This window comes from Pristiophorus japonicus, chromosome 3 (genome assembly GCF_044704955.1).
Source record: "Pristiophorus japonicus isolate sPriJap1 chromosome 3, sPriJap1.hap1, whole genome shotgun sequence".
Taxonomy (NCBI): domain Eukaryota; kingdom Metazoa; phylum Chordata; class Chondrichthyes; family Pristiophoridae; genus Pristiophorus; species Pristiophorus japonicus.
The window spans coordinates 304775064-304789304 of record NC_091979.1 but is presented as its reverse complement, the minus strand read 5'-3'; the positions used below and the strand labels follow the sequence as shown (position 1 = coordinate 304789304).

General features: G+C 48.8%; 1 protein-coding gene across 1 annotated transcript in view; it reads right to left on the bottom strand.

Moving 5' to 3' along the window:
- Positions 1-10728: 10728 nt before the first annotated feature.
- The window catches only part of tmem26b (transmembrane protein 26b), a 49348-nt gene continuing 45835 nt past the window's right edge, over positions 10729-14241 (bottom strand). The window contains exon 6 of the mRNA XM_070875053.1: positions 10729-11072. Within this exon, the coding sequence (XP_070731154.1) occupies positions 10729-11072 (344 nt within the window). The remainder of the gene's footprint in view (positions 11073-14241) is intronic.

The following is a 14241-nucleotide window of genomic DNA, read 5'->3' as shown; positions in this document are numbered from 1 at the left end:
AGAAAAATAGTATAATTGTGGAGACATGGGAGGTGGTCGGGTGCTGCAGTCTCAGAGAAGCAACAATGGTTGGAATTAACTCTGCATGAGCATCTTTGCTTTTTAATGAATCACTAAGGGGATAGACAATTGTAACCATTATAAGGATTTAACGGGATAGGTTGGTGCAAGATGATAATTAAGCATTGTGCATTTAATGCTATTTGTATTGCTCGTATTTCTTTTGATTATTCTAAGTAAAAGATTGAACCCCTGCATTGGGGTGGTTGAAGAAACATTCTGTGTCTGCATCATTTTGCCTCACAAGTTCGAACTCTAAGTGTAGAGATAAGCTCTGACTATGTCCTAATTAAGACAAGTTTTACATTGGTCAAGCCGTAAATAAGTTTTGACCCTGAATGACCTTTACCTAAGTTAAATCGTAAATAAGTCTTGACCTGTCTTAATTAAGGAGTGAAAGTCTTACAACTCCCAGATTACGATAGTTGATGTCAGAGTGAATGGATTAGCTTGACTTTCCTGCAGATGGCTCCTCTTGGAGTTGAAGGTGTTTAAAGAGATGTCTGTGGCCTGAAAAGGGGACCGCAGGCAGACTGGCTTTGGCCCGCTCCACCTTACAAGGGAAGATCCAATCCTGCAAACAACCCTGTCCTTGCAATTTGGGCAGAGTCTATATCTTCGGACATGGGATGCCAGGAATTCCGCTTAACCGAACTTGTATTGGCAGAGTGGGACTCCCATAATGTCCAAACCTTTGTATCCTGATAATACTTTTGAAAACCAATTAATTTTGCCATCTAATTGTCTTCGCAATCCAATTATTTGGCTCCCCACACTTGGCCACTTACCTTTAAGTGGTCAATTCCCTTTAAATAGCTGTTGCAGCCCTCCACATTGCCGCAGCAACACATAACATCCCACCCCTTCACTGTCCAGTCTCCCAGCAATACAAGCCTCAGGCAGGGAGCAAACACTGATCATTAAAATTAGCAGAACCAAGCAGAACTAAGATTCTCAGGCGGGATTTGGTCTTGGTGTTCCATTTAATTGTGCAAAATTTCACCATTTACTTTCAGTGAATACCAGATATAATGCTCCTTTCCTATAACGATAAGTCTTCAAGGAAAGAAATGAGGATACATCGATGAGAAACTCTCGATGGGGATTGGGGGTCGATAGTCAACAAGGATTTTAAAGAAGTTGCGATAGGTGGAACAAGGTGGGGTGGTCGGAAGAGGAGAAGATGCCAGAGAAGTAGAGGAATGACCAAGGTGTGACTTGGTGTTAAGGGCCACACCACCACCATGGCTGTTTGGGCAGGGCAGGTGTTGGAAAGTATAGCCAGGCTTCAGTAAGGGGCAAAAGTTCACCACCCAAAATCCAAGTTTCAAAGCCAGGATGTCAATGCAATTGGTTACTGTAAGGTCATGGATGGCAAGGGCCAATCTAGCATCAGTGCCTTGCTGGCCAGTGGGGACTTTCACAGGGGGTAAGATTGCAAGCTGTGCCAATCCTGCGTGTAGCTCTCCTCAAAGCGTATTCACCTCAACTTCAGTAGCTATGCCAAAATTCAAAGAATCTCTTTATTAGTGGGAGCAGATTAAGAGGAAGACAGTTAACAATCATTGTTTGATGAATTTAGATGGATATATGGACACAGCTAAGTTCCACTGTTGCATCAGCTGTTTAAGGCAGCGAGAAGCTGAGGCATACAGAATAGGAAGATACCAGGCTTGATTCTCACTCCACACTTAGTTTATAGATAGACAATAAATACTGGACAGGGAACTCACTTTGGCTTGGTGTTTGGTGAGCTTTGCTGGGAGCAAGTTTGTGAGGACAGGATTGCTTGCCAACACTAACTGTCTAGGCTCACATATGAAGAATGGTGAGGTATTGGAGAGCACCGATGTCCATGTAATCATGTCCTATCAAGCAATCAAAGCCACCAGGAGTGAAGGAAAGAAAACTAGCAGAGAAAGGAAGAAAAATATCAGCCCAGAATGTCTATTAGACAACATCATCATCATCATAGGCAGTCCCTCGGAATCGAGGAAGACTTGCTTCCACTCTTAGAATGAGTCCTTAGGTGGCTGAACAGTCCAATACCAGAACCACAGTCCCAGTCACAGGTAGGACAGACAGTTGCTGAGGTTAAGGGAGGGTGGAGGATGGGACAGGTTTGCCGCGCGTTCCTTCCGCTGCCTGCGCTTGTTTTCTGCATGCACTCGGCGATGAGACTCGAGGCGCTCAGCGCCCTCCTGGATGCACTTCCTCCACTTAGGATGGTCTTTGGCCAGGGACTCCCAGGTGTCGGTGGGGATGCCGCACTTTGAGGGTGTCCTTGTAGCGGTTCCTCTGCCCACCCTTGGCTCATTTGCCATGAAGGAGCTCTGAGTAGAGTACCTGCTTTGGGAGTCTCGTGTCTGGCATGCAGACAATGTGGCCACCCAGCGGAGCTGACCAAGCGTGGTCAGTGCCTCAATGCTGGGGATGTTGGCCTGGTCGAGGACGCTAATGTTGGTGTATCTATCCTCCCAGGGGATTTGTAGGATCTTGTGGAGGCATCGTTGATGGTATTTCTCCAGCGACTTGAGGTGTCTACTGTACATGGTCCATGCCTCTGAGCCATACAGGAGGGTGGGTATTACTATAGCCCTGTAGACCATGAGCTTGGTGGTAGATTTGTGGGCCTGGTCTTCGAACACACTTTTCCTCAGGCAGCCGAAGGCTGCGCCAGTGCACTGGAGGTGGTGTTGAATCTCTTCATCAATGTCTGCTTTTGTTGATAAGAGGCTCCCGAGTTATGGGAAATGGTCCATGTTGTCCAGGGCTGCGCCGTGGATCTTGATGACTGGGGGCCAGTGCTGTGCAGCTAGGACAGGCTGGTGGAGGACCTTTGTCTTACGGATGTTTAGCGTAAGGCCCATGCTTTCGTATGCCTAAGTAAATACGTCAACTATATCCTGGAGTTCAGCCTCTGAATGTGCGTAGACGCAGGCGCGTTCGTGTACTGTAGCTCGACGACAGAGGTTGGGGTGGTCTTGGACCTGGCCTGGAGGCGACGAAGTTTAAACAGCTTCCCATTGGTTCTGTAGTTTAGTTCCACTCCAGCGGGGAGCTTATTGAATGTGAGGTGGAGCATGGCAGCGAGAAAGATTGAGAAGGGGGTTGGAGCGATGACGCAGTCCTGTTTGACCTCGGTCCGGATGTGGATTGGGTCTGTGATGGATCCGTTGGGAAGGATCACGGCCTGTCAGTCGTCGTGGAGCAGGCGAAGGATGTTGACAAACTTTTGGGGCATCTGAAACGGAAGAGGACGCTCCATAGACCCTCGCGGTTGACAAAGTCAAAGTCCTTTATAAGGTCGAAGAAGACCATGTATAAGGGCTGGCGATGTTCCCTGCATTTTCCTGCAGCTGTCACGCTGCAAAGATCATGTCCGTTGTGTCCCGTAGGGGACTAAGTCCGCACTGTGACTCCGGGAGAAACTCCTCGGCCACAGGGAGAAGACGATTGAGGAGAACTCTAGCGACGACTTTCCCAGTGGCTGATAGCAGGGAGATTCCCCTGTAGCTGCTGCAGTCGGACTTGTCTCCTTTTTTAAAGATGGTCACGATCACTGCATCTCTGAGATCCCCAGTCATGCTCTTCTCCCTCCAGATGAGAGAGATGAGGTCATGTATCTGCGCCAACAGCGCCTCTCTGCCCTAGTTTAGCGCCTCCGCAGGGATAGCCTTGTTGTTCTTGAGCTGTCTTATGGCTTTTCCTACCTCGTGCAGTGTTGGAGTTTCACTGAGGTGGTGGCGGGTCGCATGCTGCGGGATGGAGTCGAGATAACTCGAGTCAAAGGCAGAGTCTCGATTGAGGAGATCTTCGAAGTGCTCCTTCCAGCGGGCCCTGACTGCCTCGGTGTCCTTGATGAGTGTTTCCCCATTTTTGGCCAGCCGTGGGATGGGGCCTTGGGAATTTGGACCGTAGGTGGCCTTGACTGCGATGAAGAATCCTCGCACGTCATGGCTGTCGGCCAGTTGTATCTCCTGTGCTTTCTCCATCCACCACCTGTTCTTTAGGTCCCGGGTTTTTTGTTGGACCTCAGCCTTGAGTAATGTTGCTTTGCTGCTCCAGAGTTGGGTTGTTGCTTGAGGCTTAGAAATGCTCTGCGCTTGCGATCTATTAATTCTTGGATCTCCTGGTCATTCTCATCAAACCAGTCCTGGTATTTCCTGGTTGAGTGACCGAGCGTCTCTTCGCAGGCACTGGTTATGGAGGCTTGGAGGGCAGACCAAGTGCTGTGGGCATTCTGCGTCTCAGGGTTGTCAAGGCACTGAGGCGCTGGCTGTTAGCTGTGAGGCGCTGGCTGTATAGGGCTCTTTTAGCTGGGTCATTAAGTGCCCCGGCATTGACTGTTTTGCGGCACTGCTTCTGCTGTCTTCTCCGCTTTGGGGCTATGTTGATGTCGATGATGGATTGGATTGGGCGGTGGTCCATCCAGCAGTCATCAGCTCCTGTCATGGCGCGGGTGATGCGCACATCCTTGTGATCCCTGGCTCGGACGATGACATATTCGAGCAGGTGCCAGTGTTTGGAGCGAGGGTGTTGCCACGATGCCTTACATTTGTCCCTCTGGTGGAACAGGGTGTTGATAATGAGACGTTCATGTTCTAGACATTTTGTCAGGAGTAGGGTACCGCTGGAGTTGGCTTTCCCTACTCCCTCTCTACCAATCACGCCTTCCCAGAGGGCTGTGTCTTTGCCAACCCTGGCGCTGAAGTCACCTAGGAGGATCAATTTGTCGCCCACGGGGACGCGGGACAGGGATGTTTTGAGGTTGGAATAAAAACCCTCTTTGGTCTCATCCGTTGCATCGAGTGTTGGGGTGTATGTACTGATGACTGTGGCGCATTGGTTCCAGGATAGGTTGAGACGAAGAGTCATGAAGTGTTCATTAGCCCCGCAGGGAGAGTCTTTGAGGCGGTCGACCAGCTCATTTTTGATGGTGAAGCCGACTCCATGAAGGCGGTGTTCTTCCTCTGGTTTCCCGTTTCAGAAAAAGGTGTAACCTCCACCTTGTTCCTTGAGCTGGCCTTCCCCTGCCCGCCGGGTCTTGCTTAGGGCGGCGATGTCGATGTCAAAGCGTCTAAGTTCCCGGGCAACTGTGGCGGTGCGGCATTCCGGCCTGTCGCTATTGGAGTTGTCCATGAGGGTCCTGACGTTCCAGGTCCCAAACTTCATGTTAATGGAGTGGAAGATGCCTGTGTGTGAGTTCTTTTAACGTGAGGTGGCTGCTGCACACCGGCTACCACATGAGCTTAGCTGAGCAAGGTCTTGGTCCAGTGGCAAGGGGGCCCAAGACGACTGGAGACCAGGCACAGCTGTATGGGCCTAATTGCCTACGGCGAGATGTTGGCCGCAAGCTCGACGCCGAGTAGCGTCCTTGATGGTGGGTGGTCTGAGGCTTGGTTGGGGACAGGCATTAGGAGGGTCAGTTGTCTGTTGGAGTTCCGGGTGGGAGGTCAGCAAGGAGTGGAAGGGTGGAAGAGTCATAGCCGTGATGGAGGGAATATAGGCCCGCAACTGGAGGGATGAAAGCCCGCCGCAGGGCGGCGGGGTGATGTCCTGGTCGCCTGGCCGAAGGCTCATCTGCTCACCGGGCGTCGTCGTGAGTAATCCGGTTTCAAATGACTGAAAATGATGCTAAGAAAACACACCAAACTATTTTCTAGTTAGAATGGGGTACATTAAAAAAAATTTTTACTATGGAATTGAATGAAGAAAATAATTCTTAAAAGTTCTTCCACGTTGTTTAAAAGTTTCACCAGAAGTTTTAAAAGTTTCCCCCGAAGTTTTAAAAGTTTTTCCAAATTGTTTAAAAGTTTCTCCAGAGGTTTTAAAAGTTTTCCCAAGTTGTTTAAAAATTTCCCAAGTTGTTTAAAAGTTTAGAATGAAAGTTAATAGTAAGTTACTTCCTTTGGTATTGTTCCATGGGTGCTGCCAGCCCTCTGCATCTGTACAAAGCCCTGGCCAGACCACACCTGGAGCACTGTGGGGAAGTAGAGGCCCAGTCGTCTCTGAAGGAGGGGGAAAGGACAGCCACCATCGTGGAAGGGGAGGAGGTCCAATCGCCGTCGTGGAGGAGAGGCACAGCCGTTGCCACTGGAGGCGGGGGATCCGGTCGCCGCTGGGGAGAGGTCTGGACGGCGCCGGGGATCCCGAACGCCTGGTGACTGTTAGCCTGGGCCTGTTTCCGCGAAAAAGACCCGGAGTTGCAAATTCGAGACCTGTTGTTTCTTAATCCGGACAACACCTACAGTATCAGCATGGCTCCGATTGCGAGTCCAACACTCCAAATGCTAACAAGCTGACAAATGGGTTAGGCAACACTAGCTTAATACATTCACATGACATTACTTGGGTTACCATTTTAACAGAAACATTAACCGTTTAAAACGAATCTATGCTAACATCAGACTGTAACTTCTAGCCTACACAGCTGCCCTGTGTTTGGGTCTTGACACAAGATATTTTCTTGGCTATAGATTCAGCAGTTATCCTGTATATGAATCTCATATCCCCTACATCCAGCAAACAGATTTTATTGCACAATATCTAGGCAACAATAGCAAAACCCCGAGATTGTAACAAAGAACCCTTACTCTGTACGCTGGCTACTGGTATGTAACATGTGATTCTCCTCTCTTCATTTTGCTACATTAAAGGCACTATATTAATCCAAGTTGTTATTGTTCAAAAGGCAAACAGATATACTCTTCCCAGACTTTGGAGCAATGTGCTTTTATTTACATAAGACAGATAAATGAACAATAAACAGTATAACATAGTGAAATATTCATTTCTGAACATTCCTCATTGCATAAAAACAAAAAAGGTAACACTCGCTTTCTGTCTGAATGTATCTGTTGAATCTTCCATACGGGTACGGTAGTGTAGCGGTTATGTTACTGCACTAGTAACACAAAAGCCTGGATTGAACATAAGATTGAAATCCCACCGTGGCAGTTTGAGAATTTGGATTCAGTTTTTTTTAAATCTGCAAATAAAAAGTTGCTACCAGTAAAAGTGACCGTGAAACTGTCGGATTGTCATAAAAACCCAAAGGCCCCGATATTTACTGGGCTGGGTCCTGTGAGCTGGGGGTGGGGAGGAGATTTGGCCGACCCCACACACGGTAGAGTTTTAACGTCATGGCGGCAACTCTTTTTTTCCAGCAGGTTCCCCGCCCGGAAGCCAGTTGATTGACAGGCTTGGCTCCCTGTCGGATGTGGAACACTTAGGAGGAGGCCACAGGCCAGGAGCAGGTAGGGAGCCTGCAGCTGGGTCAGTGGGTGCGTGGGAAGGTCTGATCCACAGGGGGTGGGGGGGATCTGATCTTGGGAATGGGTGCCTGATTGTAGAGTGGGGGGGTCCGATCTCGGGGGGAGGGTCTGATCTCGGGGGAGGGGGGGGGGGGAGGAATCCAATGGCGGGCAGAGTAGCAGGTAAGCTTGGTGGGGTGGGGGGAAACACTCCTGCCTCTCCTGGCCCACAAGCAGTGCTGTAAAGACACTTAACTTTTCCACAAACTAGTCCTCGCCTCCTCCCTTTAGCTTCCGGGTTTCACAAGGCCTGAAAGACAGGTTAAATATGAGTAACGCAGCCTCATTATAATATTTAAATGGGCAGCATGTCCCCTGGGAGTGGATTGGTTGCCCGCTGGCCCCCTCGCCTCATCCTGCCTCCATTAAAAACATAAATAGGTGGATAGAGGCAGATGGAGGCGGGTTGAAGTCGGGTTTGACAACCCACCCAGTTTTGGGGATTAACATTACCCCCAATGAGTTACTAATGTCTTGAGAGAAGGAAACCACTTACCCAGTCTGGTCTCCATGTAAACCCCAGTCCCACACTAATGTGGTTGACTCTTAAATTCCCTCTGAACTGGGCTGGCAAGCCACTCAATTATATGAAACCGCTACAAATATGGACTGCAGCAGTTCAAGAGAAAGGCTCGCTATCAGTTTCTCAGGGCAACAAGGAATAGACAATAAATGTCAGCCGTGCTAGACGTCCACATCCTGGGAGTTATTTTTTTTTAAAATCTTTAGTTTTATTAATCTGCACTTGTGAAGAACACCACAACCAGCTCATCTGGCACTGAACGTTTGTGTAATCCTTACACGCTGATTGTAGCAATTCATTGGATATATTCAAGAGGGAGTTAGATATGGCCAGAACCAGGATACACAGTCTAAGGATAAGGGGTAAGCCATTTAGGACCGAGATGAGGAGAAACTTCTTCACCCAGAGAGTGGAATTCTCTACCACAGAAAGTTGTTGAGGCCAATTCACTAAATATATTCAAAAAGGAGTTAGATGAAGTCCTTACTACTCGGGGGATCAAGGGGTATGGGGAGAAAGCAGGAATAGGGTACTGAAGATGCATGTTCAGCCATGAACTCATTGAATGGCGGTGCAGGCTAGAAGGGCCGAATGGCCTACTCCTGCACCTATTTTCTATGTTTCTATGTAGCAATACAAAAATACAGAATATCTGTTAACATGTATAATTTTACCTCTCACCTTCTGGTATCTGAAACATTGAACATTGGCAGCTAAGCTTTTGATTGTGATCTCCTGGACTGATTTCGGTCGCCGAAGGGAGTCGGAGACGAATTTTCCAGAGTATTTTTTCCCTTTTCAACCCTAAGTTATTTCTCTGTGTTTTTTGCCTCTGCCTGGAGATTACATGGCTGTGGGACGGGGTGGGGTGTGTGTGTGGGGGAGGGGGGGGGGTTGTGGCGGGGCTGGTAGAAAGTGTCTGGTCATGATGCTCCAGGCATCATGGTGTGTGGCAGGCTTAGTGGACCCCAGCTGTTTTTTTCCTGTCCCTCAATACCACATGTTCATATACAACCCCTTGCACCCGATTTTAATCGCTCCACCATTGGCGGCCGTGCCTTCAGCTGCCGAAGACCTAAGCTCTGGAATTCCCTCCCTAAACCTCTCCGCCTCTCTACCAATGTTCTCTATAAATTGCGCAGCCAGTGATCCAGGCGGTCCCGCGCAACCAGTGAGCCAGCTTTTAAATTGAAAAGAACACACATGCATGGATTTATGAATGGGCCGCCCAGCCCATTAAAGGGGTCGCATGGCCCAAAAAGAATTACGGGGAACATGGCTCTCTACCTCTTCTCTCCTTTAAAACGCTCCTTAAAACATACTCTGCCCTCATATCTCTTTTAGTGGCTCGGTGTCAAATTTGCGCCTGTGAAGCACTTTGGGACATTTTACTACGTTAAAGGTGCTATATGAATACACGGTGTTGGTGTTGTAACAATGAGGAGGAATTCTAACGGCACCCTTAAAACCAATTCATCCCAGTGAGACCAGCGTTGTCCCTCCGACGTCACCCACAGCCTCATGAGCAAGCGATGAACCTTCACTTGACATATTTCAGCATATTGAGATCAGCAGTTCACTGAGGGGAGGAAGGGATTGAACTGGGGATTGAACTGAGGCTTGCTGCTCCACTGGTAGTCATCAAATAGCCTTTTGTCAACAAAAACATTGTGGCATCGTTACAAAGTCTTGTTTGTTCTGCTCAGATTACGTACTGTGTCGGCACAGAAGCTATACTGTGTGTTTTATAACATTCACAAAACTCATACATTCTATTATCAAATGACTGAATTGTTTCAATCTAGTCATTGCTTTGCAACAACGCAGCACGGAATGTAACATTTATTCAACTAAGCAGCAATTCAAGTCTGTCTTTCTTTTTTAAGCTTCCTCGCAGAGCATCGTGCACCACACATGCACGATTACATTTTTGTCTTATTTCCCCTGATTCCTAACAAAGAAATAACAATTCTAATTCAGCCTGGAACGAGGTATCTCAGAGCAGACTTTGTAAAGGTTTGTAAGATGCTTTAAACAGGATAAAAGAAACAGGGCACAATACTTTCCAACAGAAGTCAGAAGGTTGTGGGTTCAAGTTCCACTTCAGAGACTTGAGCACAAAATCTAGCCTGACACTCCCAGAGCAGTACTGAGGGAGAGACAGCAAACCATTTGCCCTCTAAGGTGAATGTAAATGATCACTAATTGAAGAGTGTTTAAAGAGTAATTGAAGAGCACTATCTGAAGTTGTCCCTGATGTCCTGACCAACATTTATCCTTCAACCAACACCTAAAACAGATGAACTGGTCATTTATAGCATTTATATCTGCCATTTTTCCTACAATACAACAATGTCTTTGGCTGTGAAGGGCTTTGGAATGTCCTAAGGTTGTGAAAGGTGTCATAAAAATGCTAGTTCTTTCTTTCTTTTTCGATGAGTAAGATAGGGCAGTGTAGGCTCAATGTTGTGAAGGGGCAAGTTCTGAATCCTGCAGTCCCACTATGGAGCATGCCTCTCAGGGAAGGTCGGCTGTAGAATCGGAGCTACATCGTCCTTGGCAAACCGCCAGCTCGAGCACCCAACGAAGATCACATGGTGAATAAATGTGCTTTGAAACAGCCTCCTAAACTTGCCCCTGGACCTACGCCATTTGGTGCTGCTGCTCTGGTGTATGGGAAAGTGCTGTTCAGTGCTTCATCTAACCCTGACTGGCAACCGTTGTATGAGAAGCAGTTGGACACATTGCCTTGATTCCTCCCAACACTGACGACACTCTTGCTAAGTCCCAGTGCTGTCACCCTATCCCCAATCCCCACCAACAACACAGCTACTCAGGGATCTCATCCATCTCGGTGGTATCCGGGGAGACATTGACCTCAGTAGTCATCTGTTGTTGCTGCCACTGGCATGACTTGCGCATTTCTAAATATATCACGGCCAGTCGGTATATCTGCAGTGTCAGCACCAAGGCATTCTTGATCATGAAGAACAACAGCATCTGGTGGATAATCCCTTGCTTGAAAATTAGGAATAATCGGAAAATGAAGAAGGGCCCATCTTGTATGAATATACTTATGGTAATATTCCAGAGGTCTGCACTGTATTTGTACAACTGTGTTTTCCGGGCTGGCATGTCCCCCTGTGGAAGTGGATCTTCTGCTTTCTGTAGCACTGCAATTCAATGAGCAAAGATCAATTTTAGAACTGGTTAACTTGCTTTTTATAGTTGTTGTTTTCGTACCTTCGAACACTTCCCTTGGCAAATAGTGTGAAGTGATGAAGGGATTTATAGACTGATTAACAGTCTGACAGGCCGCAACGTGGCCCTCCATTGCCGTAACCATCTTTATACAAGTCGATAGGGTGGTTAGTCCATAACGGCGGGAGTGTTTTATGGGCTCACAGTCCATATGATGGAAGGGAGGCCACTCACACCCATTGGGCGCGAGTATCTCAATAGATACCAAACCAGAATTCAGAGCCCGAGCTCCAGCCTCCACTCACTGGGATTGTTGAGTGTTGAGTCTGCCTCAGTGGAGACCACAACACACAAATCAAGTCCCCATCACACCTCACTCCATGAATTAACACCAGACAAAACAAGTCCCCATCACACCTCACTCCTTGAACTAACACCATACAAATCATAGCAACACAGGAACAGGAAAAGGTCATTTAGCTCCTCGAGCCTGTTCCACCATTCAATGAGATCATGACTGATCTGCCTTTGGTCTTTATAGCTGTGTCTGCTGTGGCTCAGTGGGTAGCGCACTGGCCTGAGTCAGAAAGTTGTGGGTTCAAATCCCACTCCAGGGACTTGAGCACAGAAATTTAGACTGACACTCCAGTGCAGTGCTGAGCAAGTGCAGTACTGTTAGAAGTGCCATCTTTCAGATGAGACGTTAAACCGAGGCCCCATCTGCCGTCTCAGGTGGATGTAAAGGATCCCATGGCATGATTTCGCAGAAGAGCCGGGGGATTATCCCCAGTGTCCTGGCCAATTTTTATCTCTCAATCAACATAACAAAAAAGTTTATCTTGTCATTATCACATTGCAGTTTGTGGAACCTTGCTGTGCGCAAATTGGCTGCCGCATCACAACAGTGACTATACTCCAAAAGTACTTCATTGGCTGTAAAGCCCCTTGAAACATCCAGTGGTCATGAAAGGCGCTGGATGTAAATGTAAGGAATGAAATTCGGTACCGTCCATTTTGAGGCGTTATTTCTGGCAGGGCAGTAAGTATAGCGCCCTCTAAATGTTTGTGCCTCCGACCATGAAATTTGGTTGAATCGCACCAAGAGGGAAAGGGGACGCTAAATCAGGCGTTGCAAATATCTACTCAGGTGCTCCAACCGAAATTCTCAGCGCTAAAATGGAAGGTGAAATGCGCATGCTCTGAAGGCCACTATAGATCCCAGACCCAGCCGAATGGCCTACTCCTGCACCTATTTTCTATGTTTCTATTACACATCACCCAGTCTAGGATGGCCAGCCCTCTAGTTGGTTCCTCGACATATTGGTCTAGAAAACCACCCCTTATACACGACTGGAAATCCTCCTCCACCGTATTGCTACCAGTTTGGTGAGCCCAATCTATATGTAGATTAACGTCGCCCATGATAACTGCTGTACCTTTATTGCACGCATCCCTAATTTCTTGTTTGATGCTGTCCCCAACCTCACTACTACTGTTTGGCGCTCTCCAGGGCCGCTCTCCAGCGTGAGGAAGCCGGACAACATGCCAGCTGCTTCTGTCCTGGGCCGAAGGGACCCCGTGGCGGCCGTTTCTGTCCCGGGCCGAAGGGATCCTGTGCCGGCCGCCTCTGTCCCGGGCCAAAAGGACTCCACTCCGGTCCAGCCCCCTGCGGGCGGCGCACAGCGGCCCCTGAGCAGCCCCGGCGGCGGGACAGCACACAGCGAGCCCTCAGTAGCCCCAGCGGGACAACACACAGCGGGCCCTCAGTAGCCCCAGCGGGACAACACACAGCGAGCCCTCAGTAGCCCCAGCGGGACAACACACAGCGGGCCCTCAGTAGCCCCAGTGGGACAGCACACAGCGGGCCCTCAGTAGCCCCAGTGGGACAACACACAGCGGGCCCTCAGTAGCCCCAGTGGGACAACACACAGCGGGCCCTCAGTAGCCCCAGTGGGACAACACACAGCGGGCCCTCAGTAGCCCCAGTGGGACAACACACAGCGGGCCCTCAGTAGCCCCAGTGGGACAACACACAGCGGGCCCTCAGTAGCCCCAGTGGGACAACACACAGCGGGCCCTCAGTAGCCCCAGTGGGACAACACACAGCGGGCCCTCAGTAGCCCCAGTGGGACAACACACAGCGGGCCCTCAGTAGCCTCAGTGGGACAACACACAGCGGGCCCTCAGTAGCCCCAGCGGGACAACAAATAAACGTTACCTTGCAGTTGCCGAAGGGACCCCGCGCCGGCCGCTTCTGTCCCGGGCCGAAGGCATCCCGCGCCGGCCGAAAGGACACCACACCTGCCCACGCCTGTCCCTGTGGTTGCACACCAGGTGTTCATTGTGTTGACAGATTGGGGGAAGGTGGAACCGGCCAAAGGGACTCCAGGCCGGCGCTGAAACGGCCGAAGGGACCATGGCGGCCGCGTTCAACCCAATGTCTTAAACTCCTCATCAACTTTTAATTAATTTAAAAACTTTTAATCAACCTTTAAACTTTTTAAACAAGTTGGGATAACTTTTAAAACTTACATTTTAGAATTTTAATCGAAATACTTTTAAACATCTATTATTGACCTACATCCTTGACTTTTTAACAATTTTTAGAAACTTTTTAAACTGGGGAAACTTTTATAACCTATTATTGATTTACAGCTTAGACTTTTTAACAACTCTTAGAAACTTTTGAAATAAATTGGGAATTTTTATCAACTTTTAACTTTTAAATTAACTTTGGAAGTCACCTTCCTAATGCCTGCCCTCCAGCCAAGCCTCGGGCCATCCCCATCAATGGCGCTGAGCTTGCGGCCAACGCTTCGTCGTAGGCAATTCGGCTTATAGACCTTTGCCTGGTCTCCAGTTGTCTTGGAGCCCCTTGCCACTGGACCAAGACCTTGTTCAGCTAAGCCCAGGTGGTTGCTGCGGCCACCCCACGTTAAAAGAACTCACGCACAGGCATCTTCCACTTCGTCAGTATGAAGTTCGGGACCTGGAAATTCAGGACCTTTATGGACAATCCCAACAGCAACAGGCCAGAACGCCGCACCGCCATAGTTGCCCGGGAACTCACAGACATTTCGACATTGACATCGCCGCCCTAAGTGAGACCCGGCGGGCAGGGGAAGGCCAGTTGAAGGAACA